Source organism: Parambassis ranga, chromosome 3 (assembly GCF_900634625.1).
Source record: "Parambassis ranga chromosome 3, fParRan2.1, whole genome shotgun sequence".
Classification (NCBI taxonomy): Eukaryota; Metazoa; Chordata; class Actinopteri; family Ambassidae; genus Parambassis; species Parambassis ranga.
The window spans coordinates 2658059-2671859 of NC_041024.1; the positions used below are offsets into that span (position 1 = coordinate 2658059).

Genomic DNA, 13801 nt, shown 5'->3' on the forward strand with positions numbered 1-13801 from the left:
AGTGACATCGCCGTCTGCACTTGGACAAGATGGCGCTAACCACAGTCTGTGTTTTCATTTCCTCATTAATGACAACAAATTTAAAAAGTCGTTGTTTTGATCTTGTCACTGTTTATTAATAAACTTCACAAGTGAAATCTAATGCTATGCTATATGCTACACTATGACTACACCATCTATTCTACACACCATCTACACCTCATATAAAACACAGGGAGTGACAGAAACAGGATGTTTGAGCCTTTCTTCCAGGCTGCCAGATATGAACAGACTTTCACTGGTTTGACCTCAGATTATAAAAACTGAGACGCTGCTGCTAACTGAAACCAGTTTAGGCCCAGCGGCCTTTAACCTTTCAGGTGTTTATCTGATCTTTTATCTGACCAGTGGCTCCTGGCTGATGTCACCCAGTGACACTTTAAATCGCCTCTTTGTTTATATGAGTGTCATCAGGCCGAATGTGTTCATATCTAACAGTAGATTAGAACACCTGATCCATGACCGTCAGTCTAGACGTCAGAGTCAGAGGTTTCGGGTTGTTGTGGCTACAAAGGTCAGACTGGTTCACATATGAATCAGCGGTGAGCAGAGGAGTCTGAGAGGCATCGCTGTACCTCACTGTGTCGTGTTTCACATGTTAGAGGAAGTTCTAAAGAAAACACTGACGGAAGGCTGTGGCCTACAATACTGGAACAAAACAGGACCTATTGTATATATTTTGTTTATATTTAGAAGCCGTTTAACAGCCTGAGAGGCGACTGCCTGCATCTAGAAGATGGTGTGTAGTTAATGTACATGTTCAGTCCAGAAGCAGCTATGGACAGGTCTGTGTGTCATGAGGCAGGCTGTGGGCATCAAGTGAACAGAGAGGCTGCTGATAACAAACAGGCATTCAGCATGTTTACTGTGTCAGTATTCCTGCTGTAGATTCATGTTAATCAGACATTAATGGATGGACCTGTGTTAGCAGACAGCAGCTAACTAGTTAGCTAACTGAGCCAGAGCACCGGCATCATGACTGAGGCTCAATATAGAAACACAGCTGGCAGCGTGACACCACCTCCATGCAGAGTCTGACCTCTCATCAGTCCAGCACTGTGTTCATCAAATGTAACAAGGAACTACAGACACTGAAGAAATGTAGTGGAGTAGAAAGTACAGGTAACAGCTGCAGCATGTAATGGAGTCAAAGTATAAAGTATGCACTAATATTTTTACTTACGTACAGTAACAAAGTACAAATACTTAGTTACTTTCCACCACTGGTTATAGGTGAAATAAGCCGTTTTTTTTAACCATCACTTTGGTTTATATCACTGTGTAAGTTTTAAAACTATTAGAAAAAATAATAGACTTTTTAAAGACAAAAGTGCAAATAAAGATGCTGTAAAACATGAATCTACATGAATCTAGATTATCAGCAGCAGCCTACAGTTGAATATAAGCAGATAATTACAAAACTCATTGTGTCTGATTCATCTATTAACATAATGTTTTCTTTAAGTAAATAAATGCAAATCATCGACTTAATAAATCAAATAATACTCACAGCACAACCAAATGTTAAAACCTGCTTCAGAATGGTTTCCTGGGGAACGTAAAGAGTGACGGACATGTGCCAATAAAACTGAGTGTTAATATTTAATATTTAATGCTGATAATAATTTGACCGGTGTAACTGGAAATGTGCGGCCACCAGAGAGCAGTGACACGCTTCGTCTTTACACTTGCTGCACATCCAGTCACACTTCTATTTAAATACTTAGAAATAATCATCATGCAGAAAATCTGCTGTTACTGAATTGTTCAGAGTTTGATGATAAATAACTATAACAGCTCAGCTTTAATTGTTCTTCTAGTTTTATTTTCATACACATCTTTTAAGGAGATTCATTTATTATTTTATTTATTATTTATTATTACTATTTAAAACATATTTTGCTCATTTATACTCATCCTTAATTTTCAATTTTCCAATATATATTAAACAGCCATATAAACATATAAGTTTCATATTTTCTGTGGTTATATCATTCGTATTTTTCCGTTTTTTTGTCCAATGTATGTTTCTTTACTTTAAAATGTCCTTAAACAGCAGAGCTCTGCAGTGTCCAGGTGTTGAACTGGGGGATTGTATCATCTGTGTACATGTGTGGTGTTTAAAGTAACCCCTGCCTGCGCATATTGTAATCAGGATGACTCCTGGTTGATGCCACAGAATGAGAGCACTTAACCCTCCTTTCAGGCCGACAGCCAGAGCGGATTAGAGGGATCAGGTGACTGTCACCTACACCGTCACGTCTACACCACCTCATCCGATGGCTTTAAGGATGTGGATGTGTGTATGTGTGTGTCGCACAGATGTTCACGAGTGTGTGTTATGTCATGTCAGCAAAATGTTTTAGTGACGGTTGAAAATGTCAACATGATGCTAACTACAACCAATCAGATCAGAGGACTCCATGCTGAGGATCACTGAAAGATAGCAAGCAGCAGTTCCCCCCACAGCCTCTAGGGGGGGATGGCTCCAACAATGAGTCAACTTTACAGCAGAAATAAACAGTTTGGTCTCTCTGGATACATTCTTTTTTTTGTGATGACGGTACAGGTGTTTACATATAACCACCTGTACGGGTTAAATTTACCTATAACCCGCGTAAATTTCACTAGCATTTGCTAATCAGCTGTGATCGTCTTGACAATAACTAGCAGGCTACATGCCCCTGTTAGCTGTAATGATGTAGATGAGCATAATGTGGAGAGGATGCCTGCTAAAGGCCAAGTGTATAAGTATATAAGGTGAGTGACTGTCAGCTGTTAGCGAATTAGCAGGGGTGTGCTGGTATGGAAACAAACAGCATTCCTTTAGCCAGCAGTCAGGAGGATCAGATGCTCTGAGTCGAGTAGAGGTCTGAGTACACCTGCTTTTATTTAGACTGAAGGGGCTTTCCATACACTTACATTGGACCTCTTTGCCTGCATTGGGAGTTTAGGTGGACTCAGACACTGCCACTATGACGGACAGTTCATCCATGGTTATGCACAGTCTGTGGTGATGTGCGATTACAAACAACATGACAAGCATCAAACGGCCTCTCCTCAGACATCATCACACACAAAACATGCCAATAACTGGCAGTCCTTCCTGACTGGTCCAAACCTGACCACCTGCGGTTCAACATGAGCTGGATGTGGAGCTGCCTCTCCAGATAAAAAGCTGATTATTTGATGTTGAGAAATCAGCGGTAACAACCAGACACTGCGTGCATGTGTTGCTCAGACTTGTGGCGAGCGGCGTCACCAGGTGACGAAGAGATTTTTTATTGTGCTTAATCACTGATCCAGAGCCAGCCTCCTACAGCAGGCTGCTGAAATTCTCCTGAGCTGTGTGACATTTTCAACAACTGCTGAGAACACTCACAGCGATAGATTTCACACACTCATTTCTTAACCTTTATTTCACCCACACCTTCATCATACCAGTCATCCAGTCCCACATCAGCAGAGCTCCGGGACACAGCATCATCTCCCCTCATGTTTCTTCTGACACATCACCCTCTAACTGTGTGACACAGTAGGAGGATTTACCCCGTGACCAAAAGTAAATGGACAATATCTGATCAGCCCTGACCAATTAATCAATGTTTTTTGACATTTTATGGACAAACCTCTGAGAAATGTCCTGAAAATGATCCTGATTCCAGACCACAACTGTTCCAATCATTATCCCAACTTCAGAGCAGATGATGAGGATTTACATGGAAGACTTTGTGTGTTTGTTGGCTGAAAAGAAGCTTGAAAAAAGACCTGGCCTGTCCTGATCTCATCCTCCTATTATCAGACGTTACAAGTGATCAATGGCTTGATAGGGAACCAGAAACGTGGAGGCCAGCAGATACAGATAGGGGGCTGGGTGTCCACATACATTTATCCACATCTCAACATCAACATCTTCAGCAACTCCACACAAGCCATCACTCACCCAGGAGGGCAGGTACATCCGGCCACACAGGGCTCGTGCACGGAGCAGGTGAGGTTGAGCAGGTAGGATTCACAGGTGCGCTCACAGGCCACGCCCCTTCCCGGCAGGAGGCCGTCCTCCCCCCCAGCTGAGCAGTTCTGGTACAGCTGACCGGCTGGACACAACGTGTCTGCAAGAGGCAGAGGAAGAGGAAGAGGAAGAGGAAGAGGAAGAGGAAGACACAGGTCAGAGAGACGCAACGAAGCCGTGGAATGAAAGATCAGTCCGTGTGACTTACCGGTGTCTGTGATCTGGGACACCAGCTTACCGTTCAGACAGAGTCTGCAGGGAACAAAGAGAGAAATGGCATGATGAAGACAGGAAGTTTCATCATAGCCTTTGTAGTTTCACCTTTGTCCAAACACGAGAAATTTCTACATAAACATCTTATGTATTTTAAACAGCACAGACTAAAGGGGATTCCTTTGTCTGCATGTCTGCGCTGTGACTGACAGGGGGTGGAGCCTCACGTCTGAACCTTTTTACTGAAGAAACAGGAGGAAATCTGACCCACAGCAAACTGGAAACCTCAGACGGCTTTTGTCCTGATGCAGGAGAGCCGTGAAGATTCATCCAGACCATGTCGTACTAAAGAGCTGAAAACAAAATGTCTTCCAGGAAATCACACGAGGCTTTTCTTAGCTCTTTGATACAGCCTTTGTGGATGTATAGCTTCTCATCCAGCTGACAATATGAAGCATAAATAAATAAACAAGAAGACAGACAGAGACGGGGAGGAGGAGGATCTTACTGAACACCTGCTGACGTCATGATCACATCTCCCGGTTCGTAATCTGCTCCGAGGAAGCTGCAGGGACACTCACTCCTGCACGGAAGCAAGTCAGATCACAAACATAAACATGGGACTCAAGCTCAGGACAAGGTCTTTGTGGAGTTCATGGGGCAGAACCAACAGATGCACACTGAAGGGGGGGGGGGGAGAGAGTCCAGACCCATTTCTAAGACAGGTTTTGGTGCGATTCTTCATATGAGGAGCATTAAGCTTCATGTAAAGCTGAATGTCAGCAGCAAAAACCTACTGAAAACCCCTGAGTTACCACCAGGGTGATGTAAAGCAGACACTGCTCAGTTTGTTCCTTATTGTGTGAAGAATTATGTTAAAGAGGGCTTTGTGTTACCTTAAACAGAGTATTACAGGTAAGTGGATAGGGGACCGACAGGCGGCTTTAGGAGGTGAAATCAGTGCCGAAGGTGTTGAATCCATGACTGAACCTGCTCTTTAAAACTTTAATCTGTTAAACTCTTATTAAAATGTGACAATAAAATTATGTAGTGTAGTAAATTATGTTGAAGCTAAAAGCCTTTGTAACATATAGGCCAGCGCCACACATCAGCCTCTGTACTACAAATTCTTTCTCACTGGTTATCAGATATCTGTGTCGTCCCCAGCTCGAGTGGGAATGAAAGGGGGGTTTCACGGTGAATTCCTCGATGTAACTCTATCACATGGTAAGTAAGGCACGGCGCTGCACTAGGATGTAAAAACCTGGGACATTTAAGAGGAATTAAGCTGCATGTCTTCCAGGGCAGAGCGGGCTGAAAGGGAGAGCACAATTACCGAGGTCCTCTGGCTCTATAACGTCTGCAGGAGAGATACACGGCTTTCCACTTAAAGGCTGACCTAAACTTCAGAGCAGATACAAATATCACTTTGAGAGGATTTGTTTGGCGGAGTGACTCCAGCCGGTTAGCCGGTTAACGAGCTTCACGACAGCACAGTGGGCAGAGCTGGAGCCGCTGCTCCGCGCTGGGCGCTGACTCCCACCTGCCTGCTGAGCTAAACCATTAAAAAAGATGGCATGGCCTGTGCCATCGAACCCTCTGAACCTCACAACATACCTGTGGGTTTGACTTCTTTTTATTTGATCAGCTAAACCTATTTTTATTTTAGAGAGGAACTCTAAAATACACAACTGAATTTAAGTATAGTATTAACATCATTTTTAGCTTTTAACTGTGACATCTCACTACAATATGATCTTTGACATGAATTTTAACAAAAATAATCAAATTAACTGATTCTTTAAAAAACAAAACATTCTGCACACCTCTCCAAACCAGGAAGTCATGATTGAGTCGTGTGTGACCAGCAGTCACAGAAATTCAGCGAGTGATTGGCTGATCTGCAGCTGAGTGAAGAGCTGGTTTGTAAAGAGTAAAACATCTGTAGCATGTGGAGCTACTTATTTCTTTTCTTGGAAATGTTTTAAATGACATAATAATAAAAAGAAATTCAGCTTTAATTTTAGTTTTAATGATGTCTGTTTGTCCAACTCTTATCATGCACAGACATGTTTGACTGCTCACCACTTGTAGCCAGAAAGAACGAGCACGCTCTTACCCCGTTCACACTGGGGAAATAAATCTGGCTAAAGCGGGATTAGGGCCGCATCCAGATGTATCCAGTTTGATTTCAATCCGGCTAGATCCACCTCTCGCAGGTACCTACTTCCGGTTCACGGGGCGCAACACGGGACAAAAAACCGCATGACGCGGTCCTACCGCGACCTGAACGGACTCTGTATATTACAAGGCGCCACCTGCTGGTTTGGAGGACCGCAAACAAGCAGGATTAAGCTGGATTGAGTGCGGACACACTTGTGTGATAGCCAGATTTGAAAATAGGTCTGAACGTATCCAGCTTAAAGACTATCCAGATACAATCCTACTCTAGCTGGAATGACTTTCTCCAGTGTGAACGGGGCCTCTGACTGATCATGTGACTTAAAAACAAGCTACTGTATATTTCTGTCACTCAGCTTGTTGACTGACTGATTGACTGAGTCAATGAGCCCCGTCTTTCTGTCTGTTTTACGCCTGCTTGGGACCGCTGCCCCCCCCTCCAGCCTTACCTGTGCACACAGCGTTGTGTTCGGTGGTTGTAGAAGGTCCCCAGAGGGCAGACGCAGCCCTCCTCACACTCCTCCCCACAGTGCTGCGGGACGGAGAGGGAGGAGCATCGGCGCTGGCAGGAGGACACGCAGGTGCCATACTGCATGCTGGCGGGACAGGTGACGGCTGCGGGGACAGAGGGTGTGACATCATCACCATGATGCACTTCATTATCTTCCATGAAGCAGTTCTGTTTCCTGTTTACTGTGTTTGTTTGTTGGAATATGAATCATCACAGTCAGTAGTGCTCACCACAGTCAGGTATGTGCGATCGGAAGTCAATGATGATGGAGAACCTGCGGCAGTGGCGAGCGTAATGAGCCAGCGCGGAGCAGAGGCAGGGTGCCCCGCACTTACAGGTGTCCGAGCGGCACTGCTGGTGGAAGGGCGTCGGACTGAGGTACTCATGACAGGCAGAGAACAGATCCTGGTTCAGCACGTCACACATCTCTGAGGCGTAGGTCACTAAGAGGGTCACAGTCACACAGAAGAGTTTAACACTGAGTTAAGATTAAAGATATTGAACATAAAGGGGAGGTGGGGAGACGGACCGGCCTGCTGGTGAGTGTCACACGGGTCCAGCTGAGGCGTACTCAGGCTGGACAAGCAGGCCGACGAGACCCTCCAGGCGTTTCCAAACAGCTGAGGAGTGCTCTCTATCATACCAGACGGAGATCTGCAGAAAAAAATAACAAGAACATGGAATTAGAAAACAGCTGGTTCATTTTTATTAAATCTCGGTACATACTGGGAGCTGGTGCTACAACAACATTAATATTACCAGCTAACTTTGCACATTTGCACCTTTTACCAATAGGTTCTGCAATAGAAAGCCTAAAAATACTCTGGCGAATATTTAGATTTTCACAGAATTTTGTTGGTGTAAACACTATTTTTTTCCCAAATCTTTAATTAAGACATGTATTAAAATATTAGTTGAAATATTACAAGTGTAAAACTTTTCGGACGGGACTGTACATCCCACATGGTGCATTCAAGTACCACTGGAAAGATCAAGGTCTGGGCATTCGGCCTGTTTCTCTGTGATTAATTGCGATTGTTTTTTTTTTGCTTTTTTTAACCAGTATCCAGTCCCAGCTTTCAACATGGAAACTGATCGAGAAACATCCGGGAGAGATGAACACAAAAGAACACACAGCTAGTCTGCCTCGGGCTGCAAATTCTGAGGAGCTTTAGGCAAAGTGAGTTCCACTTTCCCCTCCAGGAGCATGCGACCACTTCAGTCACCAACTGTGATGTATATCCATTTACAGCTGTTAGACAACATCCGCCCTTTATGGTCAGCCATTAGGATACGGTACAGTGAAGCCCCTATTCCACTAACAGTAAATTCCTTGTTGAAGTGGTGTGTCCAGTTGGGCGCTCATCTGGCCCGCCTAAAAGAGCCGATCAGAGAGCAGGGCTTTTGATGCCGAGCCGCCCGGCCAGTGTGCATTACAGAGAGAGAGTGTGAGAGAGAGAGAGCACTTCTCCGTCACCTCCCTCTCCGCCTCTGAAACAGGAGTACGCTCTCTCTTTTTATTATGGTAGGAGGGGGGGGGGGGTTAACAGAGGGCGCGGGAGGGGCCGGAGGTCAGTCTGCACACACTTACAGGAAGTCATCTTGAATGTTGCCGTTGAAGGTGCCGCACAGCCCCACCGTGTCGTCCTTCCACAGCTCGTCGGCCTGCAGGTAGAGGCGGAACTCCCTCCAGCTGTACTGCAGGTGCAGGCCGAACGCCGTCCTCACCTGAAGGAACATGGACGACAGCTCCTGGATGTAGAAGACGTCTGCGGAGGAGGACATTCAGGCTTTCATTGCTACCTCCATTAGCATATTACCAAAAGCTATTCACTCACTCACTCATTGATAAAACAGCTTTTCAGCCTGGTTGGTCTTTAAAGGGAAACTTTACACACTTTAAACTAAGGTTTTGTATCATTACAGTCGCTGTAAATGCAGGATGTTGTTCTCACATTTGGCAGCAAACGTTTGTACATTTTCTTCTACACGAACATTACAAACCAATGCTGGATTTTGGGGCCACACTTGCACAGACAAGTCCTGGATCCAGACTTCATGATGCAATAAAGAAACAGGAAGAATGAGTTTGGAGTTTGGTAGAACTCAGCCACAGCTTTGGCACCAACCTCAAACATGTCTTAGAGTTGAGGAGATTTCAGGTCTGCGGTTTTGATCACTTATTAAAGAATGTTCTGCTTTTAAACTCTCATATTTCTCGACCATTTCTATTGATAAGGAGGTCAATTAATTAAGTCATCAAATCATATAATATACAAAAATGGTGATTTGTGTTTGGGTCAAAAACTAAAGAAGACATGAAACCGAATGTTTTATTATCCCAGGTAAATTATTGTTTCTGGAAGTGACTTTATGACTGATTGATTGTTCTGATTGAACCTGTGTTTGTAAAAGAACATGAAGTCAGGTGTCAGATGTCAGATCAGCACAAACACTTGTGGCCTCATGGAAACAGTGGCGAGTAAAGAGAGCAGTACTCAGAGGGAAGGTATTCTGTGCGACACAATGTCAGCGCTCGTATCGGGAAAAATTTCTGGTCAATAGCAAAGCTGTCATTCAATCTGCGTCTGCGACGAGTGCTGAAAGGAGTCGGGTCGTGGGCACGAACACTGCTGGACCATGATAAAAGACAGAGGAGGTTACCGTCAGAGTAGGGCAGAGAGATGCGGTACTGTCCCGCCATGAAGACCTCTCCCACGTGACTCAGTGTGATCTCCGTTCTTGGATCCTCGTCAATAACCAGGTTAACTGATTGGATGCAGGCCCCGTCCAAATTCTGCAATTGAGACAATTGAGATAGAGCCGGCTGGCAAGTTCCCAAACAAGCAGCAATTCAGACACACACAATGAGAGCAACACAACGGGAAGAAAGGAGTGAAACAACAACATAACTGTACTCCTGTATGACATCCTGTCTGTTGAGCGGCCTCTATAGACTGTACTGTGTATTACACCATCAACACAAAGCGATGGAAATGACCAAAATCACCATCAGAGCACCATCAGTGCAGCTGCTCTGATGTGTTTGAAGGAAGCCTGCTGACAGCAAACGATCTGCTTCGATGAATCGACTCTTTCATAAGCAGCGGAGCCCCATACCTGAAAGATTTTTAGCACCCCCTCCTCCTCCTTTCCTACTCTTCCCATCATTCACCTACTGTTTTTCGCAGCATAACCTCCTCTCTGTCCAAGCCCCCCCTCCCCTGGCCCTCCAGCGCCTCTCTTCACCTCCCATCTCCACTACAAAGCCGTCCACAGCTCTGTCAGTCAGGCCAGATAAGGTAATCCTGTTCCTTTGGCTGTTAGAGGTCTCGGGCCTCTGCTCTGATGAGTGGGACATCTTATATCTCCCCCTTTCTCCCTCCCTCCCCATCTGTGTTTGCGGAACAATTTAAAGTCTGCTGGGAAACTCGGAGGGAAGAAGAAGAAGCTCTCAGCCTTTTGTTGCTTGTCGTGTTCATTATCTTCCCGAGCAGTCGCAGCTTAGGCGTAAATGAGCAGGACTCAGCAGGGATTATTGAGCACTTAAATTATGATATGATCTACATGACAGACAAATTGCATGAACCTGTAAGCCGAGCCAGAACTGTTTGACTGCAGAAGAACAGCGCACGAAGAAGGGTAACAGAAACTCACAGCTCCACAGGGGGCGTTCTGGATGGTGACCGTGAACCTCCCCGAGTTGCGGCTTTTGGCGAGGACGTACTGGCAGGTAGCAGGGAAGGTGTAGATCCGGCCATCGAAGGACTGGAAGTACATGTCCCCTGTCACCGAGCATTCACCTGAAGAGAGAGAGAGAGAGAGATGAATTTACTTCACTAAAACTGGAAGCCACCATGTGTCGGGTCACTGATAGATCTGTGGCCTGAAGAAGAATGAGACAGTCGATGCTAGCTTGGCCTCCAGGGGGGTGCAAAAAGTGGCCAGTGGCCACTTGAGGCTGTACGTGTCTGTGGCTTACTCAGGGAACATTAAATCATATTAAGATTTAAAGCAGGTGCCATCATGTGACCACCTGCCTCAGCTCCTCTTTAAGCTCCATCTCTATATTTGGATTAATTTAGGGTTAGACGGGCTCAGGTGCTGGCAAGATGGAGACACCTGGAGCCTCCAGACTGAGCTTAAAAACCACCTTTATTACCTTTAACTCCTCTCCATTTCAGGCCACATTTATCAGCCCCCCCCGACTCTTTTACTCTGCCCTTGCTCCTGAGCCCGCTCTATCCTCGATCCCTAACTACGGGTCTTTCTCCTTCCCTACCTTGCTCTCTGCCTCTACTGCACACTGTAAGGCTTTCTTCTTTCTTCTTTGCTTTTCTTCCCTTTCTAGGAAACATCTTATGTCTTGAAGATTTGTGGTTCCTCTTTTCTGATTTCTTGCTCTCTACCAATGAAAAGTCTGACCTTCTCCTTCTCATATTACGGTTCCTGCTCTTCTTCTGTCTTTTCTTCTTCCAACCTACGAAACATCCTCCTGCATCATAATTACAAGGAATGATTGCTCCGCTGGTTCTTCTTCCTTCCTTATTCCTTATATATACATATATGAACCATCTTCGGTCAATGTGTCCTGCTGCTGTACACCCACAGAGGGAAGGCACCAACCTGGGCAGCTGTACTCGGTGCAGTTCCACACTCCACCCACGCATGTGCTGAAACAGAAAGCAGAGACGTCCACAGGTGGCTCTGGGAACATGAAAGGCTGAGCTAATCAGCAGGATCACTGACAGAACCTGGACACACTGAGCACAGGTGGTCAAGATCTGAGGAGATTAAAAGGACTGCACCCAGCCCACAGGATAATATCTGTTTTTTTGTTATATACATGAAGATAAAAATGTGATGCTAAATAAATAGTCTCACGTGTCCACAGTTATAATAATGATAATCAACAACTTAGCCGGTGAATTAAAGCTGTTTCCAAAAGGAGTAAGAGAGGGATGCTCACCAGTTATTACATTCCTCCTGCAGCGTCTGTCCGGATGGATAAAACATGCCGTGGTACTCACAGGGGCAGTCAGAGGGCGTCACACAGCTGCCATCCTCATAGATCAGACCTGGATCATCAGACACCATCCATGAATAACTACCACAGACAGACAGACCGACCAACAGAAAACATATTTTGGGATCACAACACTCACCCTCAGGACAGTAGCATCCGTCCAGGCAGGCCAGCTTGCTGTCGATGCACGTTCGCTCCAGGTTGCAGGAGGCCGGGCAGCAGCTGATGCACTCCCGGTGCTGCAGTCCGAGAGGACACCGAGTCTCTGCACACAACAACGACACCACAACGTACATGTGAAAACAGTTCTACTGCAAAGAGTCAAGTTTGCAGAGGCTGCAGATGAGCTTCTGCCAGTAATCAAATGAGAATTATAATGATGATGTCATAGTGATGACAGCAAATACAGGAATATATTAAATGGACATAATCTGATGATGAAACTATTTAAAGTGATTTTAGTGACTTTTATTTTAATGGAAATGGTAAAAATGTATTAATCACTTGTACATTAAATCTGCTGCAGCTGACTTGAGCATGAAAGAAGTTCAGGGTAGAACGTTACACAAATGTCCCATCATCAGAAATGCCTTCATTATGTATGACATATTATATGTCTGGACAGTTAGGAATGGTTTATTGTGGGTTAATTTTTACGTCCTGTACCTTCTTGCTGGACTCTGTTCCATGTCAGGTGTGATGCAGCTGACCTCTACAGTAAGGTAATTCCTCTAAGACGGAGCATGTATCTCATAAATAGCAATTATATTACAAGTTAATGCGATTATATATCATTAATGTTCACATTAAATTGATTGTAAAACAAGAATTTGCCATTTTGTCTCTCGTGTACCTTCTGAATTTCTCAGGCAAACATGATATTAGCTGCCCTGATGCTGGTGTAAGACGCCGCCTCCCCAAAACAAACCGTTCAAAATAAGAATAAAAAAACGACATAAATCTCAGCAGCAGGTTTTTTTGGTTCTCGGTGGCACTTGTTTTAAAAACACCTGTAAAAACGTACCACACTGAGGAATGTGCTGCCTCCAGTCGTGCAGTGGGTGGTCAGCATGGGCGCAGGCCCGGGCGTACTCGCTGAACACCTGGCATACCACATCGCCGCTGGGACCCGACCTTCAGCAGAGCAAAAAAACAACAGAAAAGGACTCTTTGAGCAGAGCCAGGAGAGGTGTGGCTACAGAACAAGGGACGCTGAACTGATTCGGATAAATAAGCACCAACCTGCTGCTGCCTCAGAAGAGCAAAGTTTGTTGTAGTCGTGGCTGTTAGAGTGATGTTCTGATAAAGCAAATTAGATTCTGAACAGTTTTGTCTTTAGTGGTAGGAGCAGATTGCCCGGGGCTAATGTTACCAACAGAAGGGGGGGCACGTTCAGGATCATGGACCTGAGCCACCAAAAGGCACAGCTGAGTGTCTTTGGTTATCTGAGTGGGATGGTTTTAACAAGAAGTGCACACAGTCTTCTCTGTAGATGGAAACCCACTCAGAACTTAAACATGAAAGATGTGAGCAAAGGAATAAACATTAAAAAGGGCCGAACCCACAAACAGCACTTCCTCCAGTGGCCACATGAGAGTCAATTCCCACAGAGCTCCACGTTAAAGCCCAGTTTACTTTTTCTCTCAGATAATAGATGATAATCTGTAGTTCTTACATGCAGAGGTCGTTGGAGCAGCTGGCCATGTAGGACAGTGGACTGACAAAGTCGTGGCAGCTCTGAAACGGTGGATCCAGCAGCATCGCACAAATTTCCTCAACTTTCTGCACACACAAGGCACACACACACAAATTATTTTCA

The 13801-nt window shown here is 45.1% G+C and overlaps 1 protein-coding gene across 1 annotated transcript in view; it reads right to left on the bottom strand.

Moving 5' to 3' along the window:
* The window catches only part of otog (otogelin), a 42789-nt gene that overhangs the window by 19458 nt on the left and 9530 nt on the right, over positions 1–13801 (bottom strand). The window contains exons 12-25 of the mRNA XM_028402238.1: positions 13658–13764; positions 13007–13116; positions 12122–12247; positions 11926–12034; positions 11583–11629; positions 10614–10759; positions 9621–9753; positions 8548–8725; positions 7486–7610; positions 7187–7399; positions 6895–7060; positions 4773–4847; positions 4260–4303; positions 3983–4151 (exon numbers count right to left, since the gene is read on the bottom strand). Of these exons, the coding sequence (XP_028258039.1) occupies positions 3983–4151; positions 4260–4303; positions 4773–4847; positions 6895–7060; positions 7187–7399; positions 7486–7610; positions 8548–8725; positions 9621–9753; positions 10614–10759; positions 11583–11629; positions 11926–12034; positions 12122–12247; positions 13007–13116; positions 13658–13764 (1748 nt within the window). The remainder of the gene's footprint in view (positions 1–3982; positions 4152–4259; positions 4304–4772; positions 4848–6894; positions 7061–7186; positions 7400–7485; positions 7611–8547; positions 8726–9620; positions 9754–10613; positions 10760–11582; positions 11630–11925; positions 12035–12121; positions 12248–13006; positions 13117–13657; positions 13765–13801) is intronic.